Raw genomic sequence first — 25,455 nt, forward strand, 5'->3', positions numbered from 1 at the left:
TTCTGCCAGCTGAAATTCTGCGGATTTTCCAATTTATCAGATGAAAGAGGGAGGATTTATCTCCAGCATGATATTGCAGGTAAATCACCCACTCCAGGGCCAACATCATAGTATGTCAGAGCGGGAAAAGTGGTGGTAATTCTGTTACCACCACTTTCATCCCACACTGTCATACTCGTAATGGGTATGTTTTCATCACTTTTCTGTCAAGCAGTTCCATGCCCATTGAACCCCTTGAAATAAGGCCTTGACTATGAGTAGACTGGTGATGGTAAAACATGCACAAAATTAAATACCTCTTATTTTAAAAATAAGACAAGGAGTTTCAAGGCATATTTACGGCATGGGCTACATAGACGCAGTGCACCACCAGTATCTACCCCATGCAGTAAGTTTGATGTACCCCATGCTGTAAATATCTTATCCAATTGCAAACCATAATTAGGTGGTATTTTAAAACAAGTGGCATTTAAAATAAACGGTTTGAGGCCAAAAAGTTGTGACTAGCCAGGAAAACGGTCTTTGGTGTAGGCCTCCTGCCATATGTAGTGAAACGAGGCACATCTCATTGTCACATATGTGTCTGCTTCAGTGTATCACTGGTTAAAAAGTGGATGGTCATCTTTTTCCATGCACCTCACTCCATTCATCTCATACCACCTTGTGTTCCTGTGCCTCTTGCCATCTCCCTCCTTCCATTCATGATTGGTTTCCCTACCTTTCCTCTTTGCCATCCGAGGAGTTCTTCCGTGAGCCTGGGGGCGATGCTGCTGGATTGGAGCCTGTGGATTGCCTCCTGGAAGTCAATTGATAGAAGGGGCAGTCAGTAGGGTGGAGTAAGCAGGCTTTGTGTTACATGTGAATGAATTAATTAATGTTTCAATAATTTAATACAGTCACACTGTGTCTGAGGTGCTGCAATGCTTGAACAATACATGCTTAGGCATCAAGACAGAGGTCATGGATATTCTCCACGTCTGTTAGCCACTCAACAATTAAAATGTTCCTTTTTTCTCTTAATCAACCCTCCCAAGAACAGGATTATAGTAGCTTTGTTTTTCATGTCTGCTTTTTTCCTTCTTTCTCTTTTTAGTCCCCATCCCTTCTCCATCCTTTGCGGATTTGTCAGCCTTGATTTCAATTCCTACCTTTCCATGAGAAACGAAGGCTTCTGTAGGAGTAATACTACAGGCTCCTGTAGTATTACAAATTCTGTGACTCCATATCACTCTCTTCGTTTATATTCACATATCTTCAGTAAAGGGCTTACTTACCTATCGTTTCATCCATGTATTGATTACTTTAGCTCTTGCCTGCTCTGTCACTCTTCTTACTCCACTGGTTGTCTCCATATTTTATGGGGTTGCCTCAATATCCCCTGGTTTCCTTACTGCCTTAACATTATGCCTCAGTCTTCACTGGTTAACAATATACAGCCTTCTCAGTTTGAGACCTATATCCAGGTCCCACAATCTACCCCTATCCGTGGTCTACCCTCCTGTTTCTGACTACTGGTTTGCGCCACCTGTTCTGCTGTTTAGAGGTGCAGCACGACTTGTTTACATGCCGTGGCCTCTCCTGCTCTACTTCTTTACACATCTACCGAACCTTTTGTCTATGAAGTGTCCACTTAACACAAAGAACATTTGTCATTGCTTCATTGTGCTATTAAAGGCTCAGTCTGAGCCGTGTGCAGTGTCCATGCAGAACAGCCCGACTCATACTTCAGCCGGCGGCTCTCTCCCCGGCCGCTGAAATCCATCTCAGTATTGGGCAGAGGTAGATTGGATTATGTAAATCATGCCAACTGAGTGTACTGCACGGGCAATGCACACAGTGGGGATCTGCAGTGGCAGCTGACATTACAACCATCCCGCCAATCAATTCAACGCAATGGAATGTTCTTTTCCAGCGCAGCAAAACCAAGCTTAATCCATTGAAGTGTGCCACCTACTTGAACTACAGAACTTGAATGCATTACAGCATGCAGTGGACCTGCCCCACATGTAGGGTATCCACATATGTCAAAGCATGGAATGCATGGTTGCAGAACAAATAGGGCACATAGGCTTTGCCCAACATATATTACTGCTACCAGGAGCAATATGAGACTGTTTGTCTCTTAAAATGTTTCACTAACTTGGCTCATGTTTTAATCCATACGTTGATGTTTGCCAGATGCTCTGTGGGTATGTGAGCGTTACTTGATTTGGCGTTTGGGCGATATATTTCATTAGTATGGACATTACAGCCATTGTAGAATAGTGTGGTGAAGGCCTATCAGTGTGGCATGCCATAGTGCCCAGTTACTAGTGCTTCTAGGATTGCTTCACTCTTGACATTTAATGATGAGTTACAGAAGGCAAATATTGTCTCCTAGATCTTTTTCGCAAACCCGCACCAGATAACTGCTGACTCAGGCTTGTATGATGCTCTCCCTGGGCTATGGCTCACAGTCAATGGCTCAACCGCTTTTGGTCATTGGGAAATGGTTGAAATTGGCTGAACGTTCTGATTGCACACGCCTTCACTTTGAGCTTAGAGGAGCAGACCAAAGCTCTGTGTGGCCTGTCTGCCATCTTTGACTGATCTTTGTCATTCTCGAATCTCTCAGGTGCTGATTGTGCAATCTCCAGGTCTCCAATCCCCCGCCCCCAACATCTGTATTACAGATTAAAAATGATCTTGGTAAGCCCTTCACGTCCCCCCATTGTATTGTGTCGCCACTAAGGTAATTCTCTGCCAGGAGCTAATGAAATGGTAACTCAATATCACATATGCAAAGAATCTGTGGACAGAACGTTTCATGTTTGCAACAGTGTGTCAGGTTTGACTCTCTGGAGCTCATTTGCTGTGAATTCCACATTCGGAAACACACTAACTTGCAACATTGTATCACGCGTGGGTATCCTCACTTCACAGAGCATCGCACTGAGGATTGGCGATAACCTTCCTAACTTCACAGGATGACTTGGGACGGTAACAGGATACATTCTTGTAATGGAATTTGAAAAAAGTGACTCTGGTAAAATGGAAATATTTGTTTTCCCCCCACGAGTAATTTGGGTCTGCCTAGAGAGAACTCCAGGCTCCTGCAATTGGGAAGGGTTCACAGAGAAGGTGTTATGACTGTCTGCTGCTATATTATGCAAACCAAGGGAAGCTGATCATGGGGCCATCCTCATACCATCTGTGATGCATCATCTACTGGCTCGTGGAGGCACCAAGCCCACAGAGTCACCCCTCTATCAGCAGGGCCATACCACTCAAGTAATGTAATGATGGAAATATATAATTATAGAGCAAAGTCTGAAGCAATGTATCGGGCTGCCCTGTGGGGGATACAGGACCTCCCATCCAGTATCCACAGTGGGGAATATGTGTTTGAAGAGACTATCGAGCTTACTTAAGTCAGCATATGTGTTTACAACACATTATCACCCAGAGGGGGGGTGCAGTCAATCAGGTTCGGCAGATCACGGGCTAAAACCTCTGATCTCAGGCTATGTTCTACAGAACCCACTGGCTGCCTCCCCCGCCTGCAGCACCATCTTCTCCCCCAGCCTCCTGTTTAATTTTTTTCTTCTATTTCCCAACCCCCTCCCCCACCCCATTAACTGGATTGTTGTACAGTGCATGCTGCAGCAGCTTCACTGCCTCTCGCTTTTCAGGCTGCCATAGTAATGGACGAGGGCATCTGTATGAAGCCCTGTGTTCTACAAACATGGCGGCCATCTTAGCAAAGGATTTTCATTCATTGAACCGGACGCATGCGGCACCCCTTTCAATGATGAAAATGCTTTTTTTTAGCACCCTTGGTTACCACTTTGGTAACCCTGCGTGCTAATGGTGTTATGCACTTATTCCACAGGCAACACTGGGGGGTAACAGCCAGAGCCCCTGTTAACTGCCCTTGCTTTGCTTAGGCTGTTAACTCAGGCTGCCAGGCCTTTAACCCCCGGTGTTGCTCCCAGAACGGGTGCATAACACCACATTGTGAAATGAGAGCTCCCTATCTTTGTATGTATTTATTTTTTATGAGATTAGGAAAGTGCTTTTGTCAAAGCACTTAGCAGACTTAAATTCTTTTTACAATTTAAGTTAGGTTACACATTATGAATAATGAAGTTAAAGAAGATGGTGGTTCAGACGAGAGTTAAAGTGGGGAAACTTAGCAAATAGGAAGTGGAGGTTGATTCCAATATTTTTGGTGCAAACAGGCAGAATGAACAAAAGCGAGATTGGGCACAAGGAGGGCGAGGAAGGATAAACGAAATTGAGATTCTGATCCCAAGGAGAGAAGAAAGAGTCCAGTTCAGCAAGGTAATGTGGAGCTAGGCCATGTAAACATTTAAATACAATGCATAAAAATTGAAAAAGTAAATAGAATGTAAGGGCAGCCTATTAATAGAAGAAAGAGTAGGTAGAAAAGAGTCAAGAGAAGAAATAGAAAAACAAAAAAAAATAGAAGAATTATATATGTAGTGCAAGGCGATTAGTAGGGAGACCAAAAGGAAGAGCCATAGAGTTGAGTAGAGAGAAAACTAGATCTGCAATCAGTAGCTTGGTAGCTTGGAAGGGGAGAAGCTGATGCACCTTATCAATGTTAAATAATTGAAAGCAACAGGTGTGGGCAAGAGCAGAAATGTGGGACAAAGGAAAGTGAAGGGTCAAAAATGACCCCAAGGTTACATCCAGAATGAGAGAGAGAAAGAGGGAAAGGAGGGAAAATAATAGAGTGGCTTGAAGAGGAGTACAGACAGATAATTATGGGGACATGAGAACTCTTGCTCTGGTTGGATCACGGTGTTGACAGTTTGTGGCCGTCCATGATTGGAGAGCCTGTAAACAGCCAGAAAGAGAGGAAATAGATTCTGAAAAAGAAGTGGAAGAGAACAATATTTAAGAGTCGTCTGTTCAGAGGTAATAGGAGTGACCATATTTCATTTCATTTCTGCTTTATTTTGGCATTTCCACCATACAATCGCATACACACATACAACACAATTTCATAAAAACATCACATATGATGGAATGATGAAGAAAGTGGGATAGTATAAAGGGAGAAAAGAAGAGTCCAACAACAGAGCCTTGAGGTACATGGAACATAAAAGGAAAAGAAGGGGGGTGCCAGCCCACTTAACAGAGTAAGAGTGATTTGAGTGACAAGAATGAAATCAATTCTGCACAGAGTTTTGGAGACCAAGATGTGAAAGAGTGGAAAGAAGAACAGTGCAATCAACAGTATCAAAAGCTGCTGAAAGAACGACTAATACCTGGAGAGAATATTGTTTAGTGTAGTGAGCAGAAAGAAGAGAGTTGTTGTGACCTATAGAAGGGTGGTCTCAGTTGAATGGTAAGGGTGAAAATCAGATCGATGAGAGGGCAACAAAGAATACCAATTAGGATAGGCAGAGACCTGAATGTAGACAATTTGTTCTAAAGGTTTAGTGATGAATGGGAGAAGAGAGATCGGGTAGTAGTTTCTTTAAGGATTGGAAAAATAGTGGCATGTTTGAAGTTAGCTGGAATGGTTGCGTTGGACAGAGAGCTGATGCAAAGAATAGTTAAGTAAGAAAGAGGAGAAGAGTAGACCATAGAGATAAGAACAGAAGGTATCATATCAGAGGGTGCCACAGTCGGATGAGCCTGAGATAATTATATGCCAAGGTCTGCCTCAGTAAAAGGGGAGAAAGAAGTGATAGTAGATTGAGAAGTCATTTGAGGTACAGCAGAAATAGAAGGAGCTATATGTGGAAATGTGGCATGAAGTAAAGTAAGTGGCCAGATCAGAGCAGGGAAGAGAAGAGGGAGGGTTTAGGGTAGTGGAGGGTAAGCATTTCATTATGGGTCAGTGAAAGGTGGGGTGAGAGAGTGAGAAGAAGATTAGCGTAGTATTGTCTTTTAGCAGATAATCATAAAGAAGCATAAGACACATTAAAAGAAGACAGCATATCTAGATCTTGTGGAGATTGAGACTTCTTCCATTGCCATTCGGATTAACGCAGAGATCGATGGGAAGAGAAGAGGTCAGGGGTTATGCACGGTTGAGGCAGTTTATGGGTGCGAGGTAAAAGTAGAAAGGGGATAGAGAAGAACGAGATTAGAACGCAGAGAAGTAGACAATGTGAAGGAGGCTAGATCAATTGAACGATTAGAGAAATCATCAAGCGATGGGAGAGAGTGGGATAGAAAGGTACATAGCAAAAAGGGTACAAAGGAATTAAGATTCTAGTGTGAAAAAAGGGTGTGGTAGGAGTAACAACAGCAGAAGAAGGAGGGAGAAGAGAGAAAGAAAACAATGTGTGATCAGAGGAGTAGATGGAGTAGCTACAGTAGGAAAGGAAAAGGGATTGGTGGAGAAAATCAGGTTAATAGATGAACCACATGAGTGAGAAGAAGGATGGGTAACATCCCTGCTCATACTTAAGGTTTGGCCCATTTAACCATCAGAGCAATTCATGAATGTCCACACACCTTGAGTGCCTTACAGATTGTGTACATATTGTGTAATGTTGTGTAATTCATGCCTTTGATTGTACTCCACCTTTTGGGCGCTATTCCAGTGGTAAAGCCACTGGAATACCACTCAATGGAATTATCGTTATCACCACTTGGTCTGGGGGGTTTACTGCCGGATTGCAAGTGGTGAGGGCGGTGTTAGTCCACATTAATTTGGAGTCCACAGGACTCCAATGGGGGATTGTGGCCGAATTACCACAGTGGTAATTCTGCCAGCAGAAATTCTGCGGATTTTCCAATTTTTCAGATGAAAGAGGGAGGATGTATCTCCATCATGATATTGCAGGTAAATCACCCACTCCAGGGCCAACATCATGGTATGGCAGAGCGGGAAAAGTGGTGGTAATTCTGTTACCACACTGTCATACTCGTAATGAGTATGTTTTCATCACTTTTCTGTCAAGCAGTTCCATGCCCATTGAACCCCTTGAAATAAGGCCTTGACTATGAGTAGACTGGTGATGGTAAAACATGCACAACATTAAATACCTCTTATTTTAAAAATAAGACAAGGAGTTTCAAGGCATATTCACGGCATGGGCTACATAGACGCAGTGCACCACCAGTATCTACCCCATGCAGTAAGTTTGATGTACCCCATGCTGTAAATATCTTATCCAATTGCAAACCATAATTAGGTGGTATTTTAAAACAAGTGGCATTTAAAATAAACGGTTTGAGGCCAAAAAGTTGTGACTAGCCGGGAAAACGGTGTTTGGTGTAGGCCTCCTGCCATATGCAGTGAAACGAGGCACATCTCATTGTCATATATGTGTCTGCTTCAGTGTATCACTGGTTAAAAAGTGGATGGCCATCTTTGTCCATGCACCTCACTCCCTTCATCTCATACCACCTTGCTTTCCTGTGCCTCTTGCCATCTCCCTCCTCCCATTCATGATTGGTTTCCCTACCTTTCCTCTTTGCCATCCGAGGAGTTCTTCCGTGAGCCTGGGGGCGATGCTGCTGGATTGGAGCCTGCGGATTGCCTCCTGGAAGTCAATTGATAGAAGGGGCAGTCAGTAGGGTGGAGTAAGCAGGCTTTATGTTATATGTGAATGAATTAATTCATTTTTCAATAATTTAATAAAGTCACACTGTGTCTGAGGTGCTGCAATGCTTGAACAATACATGCTTAGGCATCAAAACAGAGGTCAAGGATATTCTCCACATGTCTTGTAGCCACTCAACAATTAAAATGTTCCTTTTTTCTCTTAATCAATCCTCCCAAGAACAGGATTATAGTAGCTATGTTTTTCATGTCTGCTTTTTTCCTTCCTTCTCTTTTTAGTCCCCATCCCTTCTCCATCCTTTGCGGATTTGTCAGCCTTGATTTCAATTCCTACCTTTCCACATGAGAAACGAAGGCTTCTGTAGGAGTAATACTACAGGCTCCTGTAGTATTACACATTCTGTGACTCCATATCACTCTCTTCGTTTATATTCACATATCTTCAGTAAAGGGCTTACTTAGCTATCTCTTCATCCATGTATTGATTACTTTAGCTCTTGCCTGCTCTGTCACTCTTCTTACTCCACTGGTTGTCTCCATATTTTATGGGGTTGCCTCAATATCCCCTGGTTTCCCTACTGCCTTAACATTATGCCTCAGTCTTCACTGGTTAATAATATACAGCCTTCTCAGTTTGAAACCTATATCCAGGTCCCACAATCTACCCATATCCGTGGTCTACCCTCCTGTTTCTGACTACCGGTTTGCGCCACCTGTTCCGCTGTTTAGAGGTGCAGCACCACTTGTTTACATGCCGTGGCCTCTCCTGCTCTACTTCTTTACACATCTACCAAGCCTTTTGTCTATGATATGTCCACTTAACACAAAGAACATTTGTCATTGCTTCATTGTGCTATTAAAGGCTCAGTCTGAGCCGTGTGCAGTGTCCATGCAGAAGAGCCCGACTCATACTTCAGCCGGCGGCTCTCTCCCCGGCCGCTGAAATCCATCTCAGTATTGGGCAGAGGTAGATTGAATTATGTAACTCAAACTGAGTGTACTGCACGGGCAATGCACACAGTGGGGATCTGCAGTGGCAGCTGACATTACAACCATCCCGCCAATCAATTCAACGCAATGGAATGTTCTTTTCCAGCGCAGCAAAATCAAGCTCAATCCCTTGAAGTGTGCCACCTACTTGAACTAGAGAACTTGAATGCATTACAGCATGCAGTGGACCTGCCCCACATGTAGGGTATACGCATATGTCAAAGCATGGAATGCATGGTTGCAGAACAAATAGGGCACATAGGCTTTGCCCAACACATATCACTGCTACCTGGTGCAATATGAGACTGTTTGTCTCGTAAAATGTTTCACTAACTTGGCTCATGTTTTAATCCATACGTTGATGTTTGCCAGATGCTCTGTGGGTATGTGAGCGTTCCTTGATTTGGCGTTTGGGCGATATACTTCATTAGTATGGACATTACAGCCATTGTAGAATAGTGTGGTGAAGGCCTATCAGTGTGGCATGCCATAGTGCCCAGTTACTAGTGCTTCTAGGATTGCTTCACTGTTGACATTTAATGATGAGTTACAAAAGGCAAATATTGTCTCCTAGATCTTTTTCGCAAACCCGCACCAGATAACTGCTGTCTCAGGCTTTTATGATGCTCTCCCTGGGCTTTGGCTCACAGTCAGTGGCTCACCCACTTCTGGTCATTGGGAAATGGTTGAAATTGGCTGAACGTTCTGAAGATTAGCGTAGTATTGTCTTTTAGCAGATAATCATGAAGAAGCATAAAACACATTAAAAGAAGACAGTATATCTAGATCTTGTGGAGATTGAGACTTCTTCCATTGCCATTCGGATTAACGCAGAGATCGATGGGAAGAGAAGAGGTCAGGGGTTATGCACGGTTGAGGCAGTTTATGGGTGCAAGGTAAAAGTAGAAAGGGGATAGAGCAACGAGATTAGAACGCGAAGAAGTAGACAATGTGAAGGAGGCTAGATCAATTGAACGATTAGAGAAATCACCAAGCGATGGGAGAGAGTGGGATAGGAAGGAACATAGCACAAATGGTACAAAGGAATTAACATTCTAGTGTGAAAAAAAGAGTGTGGTAGGAGTAACAACAGCAGAAGAAGGAGGGAGAAGAGAGAAAGAAAACAATGTGTGATCAGAGGAGTAGATGGAGTAGCTAGAGTAGGAACGGAAAAGGGAATGGTGGAGAAAATCAGGTTAATACATGAACCACATGAGTGAGAAGAAGGACGGGTAACATGAGTAAATTGTTAAGAGTTGGAAACAAGGGAGTAGAAGCATAAGTACATGAAAGATAGGGATTACAATCCCGAAGAAGAATGTGAGGGAAGTCAGTAGGTCGAATAGATGTGAGTAAAGACTCAAGGTCATCACAACAATTTGACAGGACTAATAGTGCTATAAATAACAAGAAATGGTTAAGAGTGAGGTCGATTGAAAATGTCACAGTGGTATTCAAAAGTAGAGAATGGTAGAAGGTTGAATAAAGAAGGAGATAGAAGCCAAGATGATATACAATGCCACCCTACTTCGACCCCCCATGCCAAGTCAGAGGGGGTGAGAAAAGGAAATAGATGAGGAAGCAAGAACAGAAAGGTCTGTCGAATAGGCAGGGGACCGACAAGTTTCTGTCAGATAAACTGTAGAGGATGACTTAGAAATAGATCAAGGATTGAATGGGTCTTGTTGCTGAAAGAACATAATTCTGTAAAGGAGCAGAAACAGTAGGCATAGTTGGGGGTATGGAATGGTAAATAGTAGAATAGATATAGTAGATCGATAAGGTGAATGGTAGCATAGATATTGCTCTGTATGTTGCAAATGGTGTTAGTCTGAGGCCAACTTTGTTATGGATCTCCATCTGGATTAATTTATAAATGCTGATTACTCAAGCTCTGCTGCAAGACTCACTCAAAGCAAAGTGGATCATCGCATCCGCTGAGTAGGACATGGGAATCTAACTGTTGAAACTGTGAGTTGTGTGATTTACTTTTTGAACCAAACACAATGGACAGCAATTGTAAGAAGATCATAAAAGATTGCTCTCAAACATGGGTGCGGCCAGCCTAGGGATGGGGAGGGCATCATTTTGCTCTGATGTCCCAGTCCAGGGCTCCAACTACAAAAGCCTTTCTAATTTCTCACCTCAGAGCACGGTGTGTTTGTTTCATTTGGACTCAGCTTTTAGATGGCCCACGCCTCCAATAATTAGATTGCTTTGTTTAACTAAAAAGCCTGTCAGTTGGGATGAAAGCTGCATCTAATGGGGAAAGAAACCAGAAATAGTTCATATGCTCCACTGAATCCCTTGGCCCTACAAGCCCTGAAGCCTTTGGCACTACAGGACATATAGTCAAACTAAGTCCAACACATGTACTCATGCAGTTTACACGAGGAGTTGGTTTAATTTGCTTCCATTTTATTTGATTTGATCTAACTATTGAGAATTTCGAAAGCAATATTTAGTTCTGCTGTTAAAAAAGCTATACATTCACACAATGCTGATCACCATTAATGTTTTTGTAAACCAGTAGCATGAGATCTTTGGGAAGCAGTGAGCACACGAACTCGACTTGTGGGGTTAAAATATGAATCTTCTGAGTTGTTTTGAACTAAGCACGTTATATTGTGAATATCAAGCTGTTGTTTGATTGTGTGCTCTGATGCTAATATGACTGTATATTAGGAATATATGACACAGACAGAAACATACATTTGAGGTAGGGTTATATTTTATGGTTTTATTATTTTAGAAATTAGTTTGGAATATTGGATGTGCTGTTCTTATGCTGTATTGTTTTTAGTGGAAATGTGTGTCACCGTATCTGTATGCTTTTGTGGAAAACTAGTTTCAGAATGAAAGCTGGTCATTTACAGAATTCAAACCAAAATGAATTTTGTTTAGCTAAGATAAGAGTAACACAGATACAGGTTGGCATAAAACATGTACCATGTATTTAATTGAATAGTAAGAAAAAACATGTGAAAATGTTCCCTTACAAAATAATGGAATGGGAAGTAGGGAACGCTCACCTTGTCCAGGAACATAGGAAAATGTAATCCTTTTCTTTCCAACAGGCAATCCCGCCTCAGAAGAATACCAGCAAGCAGAAACCAAAGGGCCCACCTACGCGGACGTTCAAGCAGTCCATGCGTCGTGCTTCTGGGACACGCAACACGTACGCACGGAGACACCCCTGGATAAAATATGCCTACCTTGGTTGAAATCTCGTAATTAGTGGCAAGTTTGGCTACTTAACTTATGAAGGAAGAGAAGGAATGCCACCTGCCTTAGAGTTATACAACAGATCGAACCAAAAAAAAACTTGTTTTCTCGTCGCTAACTCAGATTCTACCCCTACCGCTCATCTCTGCCATCGGTGGAGATCTTGTGAAAGGTTGGGGGTGACGCCGCAGGGTTGGAGCTTGTTGATGGTCTCCTGAAAGTTAGAAGGAAGAGCAAGAGTAAGACGTTAGCAAGGAATCTGGCAGCACACTTAGAGAACTGTACAGAATTGGACAGTCTTTCAGACAAGTTCCCTTCCCCAGGAGAACCCATGAATTTCCATTGTTTGTTTTCTAAAGTTGAAATAGAAGAATAAGCTGGTATGACACCAAAGGAGAATGCAGGAGCACACGATGGTGAGACATTCAGATGAAAGGCGAGGTGGATGGATGAGAAGATCGGAAAGGACAGTGAACTCATTGGAGTAGAGAAGATTAGATCGCTGGGGAATAGGCAAGGTGGGTGCAAGATGGCAGTAGAGGGAAGGTGGGAGAAAGGAGGGTGGTGTTCCTCTTTCTAAGGGCAGTTAGGGTGCTGACGCACAGACATCCCAGTGCGATGCCTTCTTCTGGAGGAACATGGCACCAAACTAGAAGTAAATGACTAATCTGTGAGCCAGTTTTGACCTTGACATGGATCTTGCTACAAAGTATTGTTCCTAAGTGAATTTGGGATTTTTGACATTAAATAGCTTAAGGAAATGTCAATACCTTTAAAATTCCCAATACATGTTTCGTCAGATCGCCACCACTGTGGCACCTTTTTGTTATGAAATCAGAAAGCAATGCCACTCCAGGCCGCTAGGCATGTAGAAAGCTGTAAACGTGTTCTATCACATGATGGCTTGAAAAATGTGCACATCAAACTATGCACTTGTGGCCATAAAAGTAAAAAGGTTCAGGCGTTCATAACTGCTATCTGCATCATTGGTGCATCGAGAAAAGGATGTCCCAGAGTGACTCAAGGTTGGGTTGGTGTTTTTTATTATTATTGGTAATTTATGTAGCACTACATCCCAGAAACGTCCAGCTACTAAGTGCTAAACCATGAATCAAACTCAGGTTGTGCAGCATCGTCCTGTTCCTAAGGTGAGAGCATTGGCCCAGTACTATTTGTGTTTTAGACAGAGAAGATGCATACATATTGCATATATGAGTCTATACGCCACATGACACCACTTTTGGCATTGACTATGTCATCATGGATGACATCACTTGAACTGAGAACACACATTACATCACTGATGGCATCACTTAAGTAATAATTTATGATATTATTTATGACATCATTGATGGCATCATTGTTAGTGCAAATTACAATTGAAACTGAGAGACATTTATTCATTTATTGAATTCATTGATAGAACCCAGACCTGCAGGTATCACGGTGCTAATGGTAAACTGTTAGGAATGGAAGGTCACAATATGGTGCATGCCTACATCATAGAAGGTGAGTCATACAGGATATGGTAGATGTGTTACCATGTTACATCATCCATAGTTAGTCAAGTTAGACGGTAGGGCAATCCATTTTATTTACAGATATTTGTACATGCATGTTTAAATAAATAATACTACTGCACACGTAAAAAACGTAAGTAGAAGGACTTTTTTTTTCTTACGTTCACATCTACCGCCTCATACTCCTTCGGATTCTAACAGTCATCATAATCATAGAGAAATATCGCATAATCAAAGAGATTCCAGTAAATCAATTTGATAAGTAACTTCGGTCTACAGGATATGTCAAATGGTAATCTGCATGGAAACAGTCACATGTGACAGTCACAGTGACATACCAAGTAAAATAGCAATGCTTCCATAAGATGACAAAGGTAATCTTTTGGGAATTATCGTTAGTTGTTTGAGAGTACAATAGGTTGCTAAAACAGATGAAGATGATATAGTTGTGCACCAAAACTAGCAATCTTTCTACTTGCATAGGAAAATGGAGGTTTTCTGGAACTTGAGGTACATTCTGAAAGGCTTAACATACTGAAAGTGTACATTTCTCCTTAGATAGCATACAACAACAAATATCTGAATTTGTCATGCTGACATTTGCTTTTCGTGATGTCATAATTCACATAGTTTGTGATTTCATCGACGTATTCTACTTTCCTGTGATGCCATTGATAATATCTTAAACAATTTCATATGTGATGTCATCATTGATGTCATCTGTGTGCTCATGGGCTGCGCATTTGGGAAGTATGGAGTTAAGGTGGCAGAGCTTCCAACACCTGCTGAATTTCCAGGGTAATGTAATAGATTTCTAATGGGATACTGAAATGAGGAAGACAGTGGCGAGGTAATGTAATATTTATGGGGTACCAGCATGAGGAATAGGGTGGCAGGGGTAACATAATGGAAATGTAATGGAGTACAGGGTCAAGGAATAGTGAGTCACGTTGTAATATAATACATTGTTTTCTTGTATAAATGCATTATGGTTTAACAATAAACTTGCCACATTAAAACACATACATACCAATAAATAGGAATGTTCATTTTATAACCCAATCCATCATGAGTAGCTCCTAATTAGCTGGCCGAACTGTTAATAAAGTTATTATGTAATTCCGCAATTTAAAAACAACATTAGAGAAGACAATTGATCTGCCAGAAACAATTTAATCCCAAACATCGTCAGGGCCAAGTTGGTCAAAATCATAAACATAATAACAACTAGTTATTGTAATGCAGTGCAGTCAGTGAACAGGTAGTCTCCGGTGCTTGATGATGCAATCAGCATTTCCGATTATGACGAGTGATGTTATTCCTAGTCTCACTTACCATACGTGATGGTAGTTGATTAAATCTAAGAAACACAATACACCTTTGCAGTTTTTTTTTGTTTATCTCTGGCACCATTGAGGTATTTATTAGGAGTTCGATATTGGAAACCCTGCTTCAAATGTCCGTACATGCTTTTCTTAGTGGCTAAGTAGTCAGTGTTTGTGCACCAATGAGAATGGTAAGCTTTATGTATGATTTGCTTCTTTAAGGACCAAAAGACCTGAGAGAGATCCATACGTAATGGTTTCATGGAAAATAGAGCAAGCTTTAGTGAACATAGTGAGTGCTTCATTATTGTGCCTGATTTGCAATAGCCGGCACAAAAGCCCCTTATTGAATCTGTATTGCTTGTAATACATCTATGTGTATAAAACAATGTTGTGTTTTTTTGTGGGTTTGTATATGGCGTTGATCTTGGGGATGTTACTCCTCATGATTAGTGAGGTCTTGCCTCATGAATTTTGTATGGAATATTCTTTATTTCATTGCCAAATTAATGCCACTATTTCTAGCTCGATAGGTCATCCCGTTCCCGAGATAATTATGTTTTTTGGTGTTTTGGTGTTTTCAGCAGTACATTTTGTGGTGTTCCGCTCGCCATCTACAGGTCATTTGTAGAAAGTGCTCATCATCGCGCTGTCTGTGCTAAACTGGTCTTCCGTTTTTTTGTGTTCACATTTTTTTTAGAATAGAGTTAGAGTTTCTTTCTTTTCATTGATTTGTTTTGCAATAAACTCGATACATGTTAATTTCATTAATTAATGAAACACCACATTTATATTTACCTCTGATTTAAGTTCTCACATGAATATCATATTTGATGTGATTATTTGCAGTGTGTACATAGCAGTGAAAATCGCCACCACTGCTAACAACACTGTAAATAATCAGAGTAAGGATACAAATATGATATTCATGTGAGAATTTAAATGGAAGATACATTAAAATGTGGTGTTCAATTAATTAGTGAAATTAACGTATCACGTTTTTCCTTTGTGGCAGACAACAATATTTATTCATTTTTTGGTGGAATATGAAAACAAATCTGACAATGGACATGACCACTGCCACTATAGGGAACAGGCAGATAGATCATGGAAAATGAAGGGTGTAGTGTCTTCACTCACGACCATCTTAGCCGTACATGTCCAGGAACAGACCAGATATCTCATCAAACTTGTCCAATGCACCCATATGTTTTTGAATGACCTTCTCATAGGTCGAGAGGGTCAGCAGCTCATCAATCCAGTTGTCAATACGAAAGCAATTTGGAGATTTCCAGGCATGCAGGATCATTTTCTTTGCCAGAATGCAACAGCGGAAGAGCCAGGATGTATTTGCATAACTCAAATCATCCAATAGTTGAATGGCTCCAAGAAAAAGCACAATAGCATTCATGGGAATAGCAAGTCAAAGTACTAGACTCAATCTCTCCATCACACACCCCTAGAGCTCCTTAGTTTTGCAGTAAAGCCAGATTAAATGGGTCGGCATTCCTTTCTCCTGCCTGCAGCATAGGTCATCATCAGACAGGTGTCTCTGGAACATTGGCTCTGGAGTACAATAAGTTCTTTAGAGCAACTTAATCTGTGAGGCCATCAGGCCCCAGTCCATGCTTGACAGGTGAATGTTATGACAGCATCAGCAGCCAGGGTCCAGGTCTTCTCCCTGGTGCATATGGGCACACGCTCTGTGTCACCCTCACTAACAGAAGCCAAAACCTTGTACAACATTGCAACCGGATGGGTTGCGCTTGCACACAGTTCCAATTTTGACCAGGCCGCATTCTGATGAAACGGTAGAGATGTGTATTTGAGCCTCTCAGAAATTACTCCTCTGAAATGTCTATACTCCGTTTAGGTGCAGACTTGCAAATCAGGCAAAAGGTATCCATTCGTCTTCATCAAGCAGATCCTAACATTGTAGATACCTCCCAAGAACCAGGGCGACCAGAAACAGGTTTCCACTGTATGGTAAATGCAGGATTCAGCCATATAGATGCACCAGGGAACACAAGTGGGTCAACACCTGCTCTTTATCTTTAAAGAATTAAATAGAGAAGTGAACCTCAATTCCAGTCTGATTGCTAAAGCAGAATGCCAAAATGTACCTTCCAGTATATTGAGCCGTTGAATATGACTCTCTGTATGTTTCTAGCATGTGTAAAATACCCAGGATGATACTGAATGTGTATCCTTGCAACAGTCCTTCAATTGAGAAACCACAGGAGGTCTTTACAAACCTTTTTATGAGTATGAATTTGCTTAGGACTTTTGAGGTGACATAATTCTGCAAGTCTGCCATTCTTCAGAGTCTCACAGGTCCCTGGCACCCCGCCAGTGATCTTTTGCACTTGCCTCAGGGACCTACACCCCATCCACACTCACTACACTGAAAAATAACCATAGAGAGTGGCTCTCTCTGCACTTACCCCATTCTTCACTGACTGGGTGCACTTGGACCTCCCCTTCCCTGTTATCATCTGTGCACTTGCATGATCCGTACGCCTCGGGCCCAAGATTGTCTGTCTGTCCTCCCTTGTCTCCACCCCTTAATTGCACTGGTATAATCTGCAGAATCGCTGTCAGGCCTATTTGCAGTATCTCATACTGTTAAATGTATTCTACGCACTTACTCTGTCTGTGCAGACTATTATTGCCTCTGAATTTCAAGTGCTCTGAGCGGCTGTTGTTTTTCTTCCCATGTTCCCACCCTTCTTGTGCACTTACCTGTGTCTAGGCACTTCATAAATAAATAAAACAATACCAAGCAAGATGTAGTATTGATATATATCACACCTAGATACACAATTTGATTGACCTGTCCCATAAATTGCCCAAGAGAAGTTACACTTAGGTTTGCATCTCCTCCAAAGCAGTATCTTAGTTTTTCTGTAATTGATCTTCAGGTGATTAGCCTCAGGATAGGCAGCAAGAACAATGAAGGCAAATAGGTGTGTGATATCCATAATGACAAAATCATCCTCGTATCCTAACCAAGATATTGGAGCTTGTCAATTTGAGGAGGAAAGTAATTGGCAGTATTTAGAGCATCATAAATATCTGAAATATTTGAGATCACACCCCTGTTTTAGTCTATTATTGGTGCCAATATGGTGAGATAATTGACCTGTTTTGTCCAGTCCTACCCACACATATGTTGTGTTATAGAGTTGATTGATTAGATGAAATATTGACAAAGGTAAACCCAAATTATGATTTTTCCTCCAAAGTATTTGGTGATCAACACTGTCAAAATCAGAAGAGTAATCGATGAATGCCAAGTATAACGAGGAGGTGTGGTTACTAAGTGTATTCCTAATCGGAAATTGCAGCATCCAGATATTATGGACAGTACCTAATCCAGGCAAAAGCCTGTTTGATATACATGCAAATGTGTATGGCTTTCTCCCCAATTCCTCAAATCACATAATAAGGTACTTGAAATACTTCACTAGGAGCACCTACAATAGCCAAAAGGCAGTCATTAGAGGGATCATTACAAGGGTCTTTTTGGCTGAATAGTAGTAATAAAGATGTCTCCAAGATGCAGGAATTATGTTGACTCTAACAATCTATGTATACAGCATACTTAACAAAGAAGACCATGCAAACACGCTTTTTTTTTTTATTATCATTTTAGCAAGGCCATCTGGGCCAGGAGCTCTATAAGGTTTATGGCAGATCCAGAGGTGGGTTAATTATTGCTGCCAAATCCCATTACAGATTGTCAGAATTTCAGATTTCTGAAACTACAGTAAGTAGTTAGCACTGCTGCTAACAATTATTTTATTTATTTGTGATGACAATGTTAACCAGGCCTACAAGTGAGGAGATATACTATCTGCAAGTTGAGTGTTGTTATTAATGTCATTAAAAACCTGTCACCCCTTTGCTTTACATACAAATCTGTAATTACTAGGCTGCATTAAAGGAGGCAAAAGAAAGGCCATTGCACCTGTTTCACAGGCTTAGCAAATTTATGATAAATGTGTGGCAACGGACATAATAAAGCCCACCATATTGTGATGAATCCTGTGGAGATCCCCTAGTCTAAGATCTCCTCCCATGTGACCAGGGGATGGCAGCCGCTACCATATCCTGACCCTGGGGGTGGTATTATGAGGGAAGATCACATGGGAGGAGATGCCTGTTGGGGAGTTGTGGTTAAATGAGGAGGAGCTATAATTCCTAAATTCCTCATGGCATGCTTTCACTATACACATCCCTCCAGTTATAAAACTTAAACCTTTCCTAATAAGCATTCTAGACTGAATGCCATTCATACCTCATATGTGCATAACACACAAAACACATCTCCTATATCTGATGATGTTTTAGTAGGTGCAAAACCCAAGCAAAAAAATCTCCTTGGAAGTCCTTTTAGTCCTATGGACTCCAACTCCCATAGTGCCTCAGATACTGAGACAAGAAAGCGGGCGAAGTAGTTAATGTGGATTGAAAGAAACACTAAGCAAAAAGTGCAGACTAGTTGTTGCAAGGTGAATCAGCTGCGTGGGAAATTTAAAGATGGGTTCCACTGGCAATTAGAAGTTGGAGAGAAGAGAAGCAGCTTGTGCGGAGGCAGAAACGCTGATAAAGGCAGACGCTTGGGAGCAGAGCGGGCTAAAGCCAGCAGTTGCTCCCAAGTTGCCGCTTATCAGCAAGCCGCAGGGGTACTGGCAGCAGAGAAGAAGCTGTGCAAGATGCGGACAAACAGAAAAGCAGCCACTTTACTGGCAAGTGCAAATGAGACCGAAGGAAGTGCTGAAAGCGGTCTGTCAAGCGGGGGACACCATTCACAGATTATGACTTTGCCGCAACGGCTTGCAAAGAGTCCGAAATGCCATGAGACACCAGTGAGTTGGCCCAGAGCGAGTGGGAACCCTGGGGCTTACCGACAGGTACATGGACAATTGAAAGAGTATTTTGAATACTGTGACGAATTAGAAGTGATTATCCCAGAAACCCTGGCCTGGGAACCTTCTCATGTGGCCAGGGAAAGGCAGACGCTTCCTGATCCTGACCTGGGTGGTGTTCTGCGGGGGATCACGTGAGGCGGGAATCGTGCCAGAATAATTGGGAGAATCTCTGTAATAACTACCCTAGAGACTGTACAGTTTTAATGGCTTACTGTAAACTTGAGGTCCTTGATGGACAAAATATTCAGAACATTGGGGACTTCAAGTACCACAATTCCCTAATTACCATGATGAGGAAGAGAGACTCAGAGGCACTAAACTGCAAGTTGCAGTCTAGTGGTTCGAATAACCCACACTTTAGCAGGCCTTTTGAATAAATAAGTCCCCCTCAGGTGCGGGCTATTAGAAGCAGGAAGTGGAGTAGCTGCAGAGGCTGTGAGTCACAGTTGCAGCAGAAAGAAAACAGAGATGTCAGAACCGCCGCTATCTTGGAAGCAGGTGTGAGGCCTGAGAGGGTCTCCAACATTGATGGTTTTATTTGCAGAGGTTGCACAATGGGAAACGTTATTGTAGCAAGCTGTGCCCCAAAAGAGAGAAATTCCCCTTGTTGTGTGCTGTGTCTCAGTGGTTGGCAAGCACATGAGGGCACAGGGAGTGAAAAACGCTCCTTTCCTGACTGGCATGGGCTGCGGGAAATGACCTGAGGCAGTCTGACTTCCCGGAGGCAGCAGCAGAGGTAGAACAAGTAATGACAGAGGATCGAGCGGATGAGTGTGCACACACTGGTGAGGTTACAATTGTTGGGTAATCCCGGTATGATACGTAATCGACCACTGGCTACTGAAAGTAATTTTGAATACCGAACTGATATAAAGAAGTAAAGCTGGCATAACAGGAACTTTGTGAAAAGATGAGAAAAGAAAGATTATAATCATTGCTATCAAAACCAATGTAATTGTCAATGCAAAGAGGGGGCAATACAGAAGCCACCAATAATCTTGTCTGATCATCTCCTTAGTTTTGCAGATCCCCAAATGCCTTTCATGGTCAACCTCCATGAAGGATGCTCTAAGTCCTTCTGGCATCACCATTCGATGTCCTCTGACTAACATACTCTTCTCCATGTTCAATGAATTCTTTATTCTCCTGTACCACTTGTACTCCTCCCGTAGATCCCCAGTGGGCCAACCCTTATGCACAAAATCCCTTGTACATTTTTTCATCACTCACCTGAGAGTACATATACATCTCATCTTGTAACACACCTATCTCCTGCCCTTGTCCCATCTTGACAGTACTTTCATCCTCAAAGGCATTGCAAGACAGAGCATCTGCCACCCTATTTTGATCTCCCTTAATATTCCAAACCTCAAAATCCAAGCCTTGCAACCATGTTATCCATCAAACTAACCTCCTCGATGCTCCTTCTAAGCCCTTCCTGTTGAAGATTGCTACCAACGGCTTATTGTCCATCATTAAAAAAAACATCCTTCCCCCATAAATAACATTTGAATTTCTCCATGCCCCACACACAGGTCAGTGCCTCTCTTTTCACAACCGAATATCTCTTTTCTGCATCCCTCAACACACCCAATGCAAATGCCACTGTTTGCATCTCCATTCTATTCCGCTACATGAGCACGTACCCAAGTCCACTTTCACTGGCATCCTTATACAGATGGACCTCACAATCCTCCCTGAAACTCTTCAGTATGGGAGCATCCATCATCAAACTCCTCCGTACGTCTTCGAATTCTTTTGCACACCTCTCATTCTAAACAGATCTCACATTTTTCTTTGTAAACTCTCTCATGCAGCTAGTTCTTATGGCCAAATTCTTCAGAAACATTGCATAGTGTTCTATCAAACCCAAATATGAAGACAACTCTGATTTGCTTCCATGGGCTTTCATTTTCACTACAGCTTCTACTGCATCCAGTTTTGGCTTGATGCCTTGAGCCGACAACTCATGTCCCAGATATTGCACTTTGCTCATGCCGAATTGGCATTTCGCAAATGAAATTGCCTGCCCAACCTCACACAAGTTCCTCAACACTCTCTGCAACCTCACATCAAACTCTCTCTGGTTGTTACCCCACACTAAAATGACATCTTGGTGGAAGTTGTGAGGGGTCTGAAATGATAGGTGGACACAAAGGCATAGTTTTCTCAATTTTTATTAAACAGAAATGGGTTAGGTGAACACCTCTCCATCCCTATCCTAAGGAGAGTTTCCTGTCCATTAAACTAAAACTAAAGATCAGTCTGTTGCAAGTCATTTATAAAACTGTCTCTGTGTCCAAAACATTATAATCTGTCCCTCACACTACAAATGAACAACTAAGAGTGTAAGGAAATGTCTCTGACTTAGAGTTGGCAAAATAGCGTTCACAATCAAAAGTAAATTAGAAAATCCAACAGACATGATTTTATCAAGGAGGAACCTTTGGATTCAGAGGGTGTTTTCCTTCTCCTGGATGTTTAGGCGTAATGGCAAAATTATCTCTTTCAAACAACAGTTTCTTTGGCTCTTTAAATTCGGTTCAGAACGTCCTTGTGGAAACAATACATGTGTTAACATTTAACACATTATTGGTTTCTTTATACAGGAGTTACAAGAGTTCTTATTCAGATGAGAAATTCCACACTAGAGTTTATTTAATATCTTCTGTACTTTGGTGGATCACCTGATGTGCTTCTTCTTCAAGAATCCACTTGTGGGCTCCTCAGATTTCCTGGTATACTCCCCTGCCAGATATCTTGTCCCAAACAGTCTTTGATCAACTTCACAAGTTCAAAGACTTGGTGCCTCTTCTCACCAAGACCTCTTTCATGTGCTTTCTAGATTCCTTGGTTTATTTCTCAGCCAGGTATTTTGCAACATGGGTACATTTCCTTTTTACAACTTGAACAAACCTCCTGGTATACTCCCCTGCCAGGAATCCTTTGATGGGCTCTTCAGATCTCCTGGTGTACTCCTCTGCCAGGTATATTTCCACAATATTATATTAAAGGTTGTATTCAGTTCCAGAAATCTGTTTACTACATTTATTTTCTAGTTACTCAGCAAACACAGTAAACAAAACAAATCTGTTTTGTTTCTGCCCTCATTAAATACATGTTTGATCATACAAATTGGGGACAAAATGGTTCACTACATTCCCAATTATTTAAACAGCAAAGTTGGTGCTAAATTTATGCACTCCACTTTTTTGCACAAGTGCAAAGCTTTGATAATCTTGCCACAATGCCAGGGATCTTGCCACAATGTTTTACATATTTCTATAATGTTGGTGGATTGCCTGCTCTTCTCCCCTGCCAGGAATCCATCTCTGGGGTCCTGCAGATCCCCTGGTATATTTCTCTAGTAGGCATCCAAACCAACTGTTAACTGCCTGGTGTACTTCTTTCACCAAGGCTTCTTCTCAATGTCACTGTCCTTTAAGTAGGCAACATTTGTACCACTTTGCTGTGTTTCTATTTTCTTGCTTAAGGTAATACTTGTTCCAACTTTCCCCACATCGACATCTCACTCATGGGGGCTTGTAAAGTGCTATTGCTATTTTTATCTCATTGGTATTTATTCGCTTAGGTTCACACTTGCTCCAACTTTCCCTGCATCTCATACATGGGGACTTGTTCAAGTTTTGTCATTGCAATTTATCTGGTCAGTATTCCAACGTTCTTAATTCAGTTACTTGTGTACATGCCTGTTGGTACGCCTGGGGGTCCCCAATGCCTCTGGATAGACTCATCAGTACTTTGCAGCATTCCCAACTTGTGGTGTGTCTCTGCAAGGAAGCCTCCTCTCCAGGATGGCCTACTGTGCAGCGTTCCTTTCACCCCTTTCTCCTGCCGGCTTCTTATTGTGATCTGCACTGGAAAATGCTGCTTTTTGGCATGACTGTATCTGCAAGAGATTCTCTGCTGCTCCTGGTACTCTGACAGTCCTCGAAAGGTGCCCGCTGCCTCTCTCCTTCCTTCTCGTCATGCCGATATGTGATTCTCACGTTTGTGAGCTGCCTCATATATTTTCTTGTTCTCTCTACCTCTTTTGGCACAGTGCTCTCCTGTTCTGCTTTCGCATTGAGCATTTAAATGTCCAGTGCACTTGTGATTTAATCCAACAACTAAGGGGGAAAAGAGGCGGGCACCACGAGTTTTAAACATTGTTATACTTCTGATTCCAGTTTTAAGGAGCCGACTGAGGAAAGGTCTAAAGAAATCTGGACCAAATAACTGCCACCAAAAGAAAAACTGAGTGCAAATCCACTCAGTTACTCAGTCGCTCACACACTGCACCACAGCTGTGGTTGCAATAATCTTCAAAATTAGATTCAAATATCCTGTAAAAAGTTCCAATGCTTTCTGGGTGGGCAGTTGTCTTGTACTAAAAATAGACTCAAAAGTGTGCTGAAATAAACTAGTGTTTTTATTCTTAAACCAAAGGGGAGGGGGGGCAGCTATAGCGTCAATGCGCCAAGAACTCTTATGCCAATGTATTTCGGAGTCAAATACTCCTTCGTAAGGGCCGAGCCCTCTGTTTAAACACAATACATAAAAAATGTCAAACCATCAAACAATAATATAACCAGTTCATATGGTGGCGTAATTAATATCAATAATAATGTACATGGATTTGCACTCAGTTTTCCTTTTAATGTGTGTTGTATGTTGGATGTAGGAAGGGGATGTTGACTAGAATGGCAGGGTGCCATCAGAGGTTTGGGTGTCATAGGGTTTTCTTCAGGAGAAAGGGGGGGAATACTGCATAACTCCCAATGGAGTCACCACCTCCCCTGGCAGTCATCTCCTCTGACATTATCCTCCCTCATATTTCCAACCCCAGGGTCAGGATCAGGTAGCAGCTGCCATCCTCTAGCCACATTGGAGGAGGTCTGTACCGGGAAATTAGTGATGACCCCATAGGATTCCTCACACTGTGCATACCCTGTAATCCACTAAATAACTTGCTCATTACTCTTTGAAAGACTCTTGAAGCAGAAATCAAACCAAAAGGCATCCTTTTACACCTATATAAACCAAATGGTGTTATAAATGTCACAAAATCCACCAATGATGGATGCAATCAAACCTGATAATAGGCTGCTGTCAGATGTAGGGTAGAGAATTACACAGCACCAGTTATTTCCATCAACAGCTCATTTATCTTTGGCAACGGAAGCCTGTCTGGTACCATACTTTTGTTTAAACCCCACAAATCGATGCATAGTCTCACACCACCATTATGTCGGCACTCCACCACAATAGGATGGATCCGCTTCTTCTAGGATACCTTCACTCATCATGCAATTGAGGTCCCCCTCTATATCTGATCTTAAAGCCACTGAAATTGTCCTTGCCTTGGCCTTGGCTCTAACGGGTACAGGACCCACTCTCAACTTAATGCAATATACGAAACCCTTGACAAATATCTCCTTGAACAGATCAGGATACCAATCTTTTTCATCCTGTTCCTGCCATGAGGCCTCTCTCCCCTCCTCAACTAATACCTGCAAAGGGTGCTCCAGTTCAATGGCATGCTGTAATCAACTTGTGTATCCCAAGATAGGAAGTTACCTCCCTTGCTTGTAACTCTCACCACACCCATCGCCTTACGCCCTTTGAATCCAAATTGTTCCTGGGACTGTCCCACTATGTCAACCAGTAGTTCCCCATATGCATGTACTGCCACTGTCTTTTTCCTCTAAGTCAACTCTGAAACTTGATTTCCCACTCACCCACATTCACAAGGGTATAATCTGCCCCACTGTCAATCAACATATTTAAGCCCACGCTGTGTATCTCAATAATTCTGTGTTCCTTGACTTTCTGCAGTCTGTCATCCACAGCATTCACCACACACACCTCATCATCACAATCCTGCCACCCACTTAACGAGGACAAAACATCCTGAACAGACTTCACAG

General features: G+C 42.1%; 1 protein-coding gene across 6 annotated transcripts in view; it reads right to left on the reverse strand.

The window, feature by feature from the left end:
* Nucleotides 1–25,455, reverse strand: part of LOC138503325 (transcription elongation factor A protein 3-like) — a 305,734-nt gene that overhangs the window by 58,030 nt on the left and 222,249 nt on the right. For 4 of the 6 annotated variants that reach the window (XR_011279617.1, XM_069622954.1, XM_069622953.1 and 1 more), the window contains 3 exons: nucleotides 11,883–11,960; nucleotides 7,434–7,511; nucleotides 719–796 (listed from right to left, as the gene is read on the reverse strand). Coding sequence is in view for 5 of the 6 variants with exons in the window: in XM_069622954.1 (XP_069479055.1) it covers nucleotides 719–796; nucleotides 7,434–7,511; nucleotides 11,883–11,960 (234 nt within the window). In the remaining variant the exon portion in view is untranslated. The remainder of the gene's footprint in view (nucleotides 1–718; nucleotides 797–7,433; nucleotides 7,512–11,882; nucleotides 11,961–25,455) is intronic. The other 2 variants (XM_069622956.1, XM_069622955.1) reach the window with 2 other exon arrangements.

The sequence above is a fragment of the Ambystoma mexicanum genome, chromosome 11 (genome assembly GCF_040938575.1).
Source record: "Ambystoma mexicanum isolate Mex_15411 chromosome 11, UKY_AmexF1_1, whole genome shotgun sequence".
NCBI lineage: Eukaryota > Metazoa > Chordata > Amphibia > Caudata > Ambystomatidae > Ambystoma > Ambystoma mexicanum.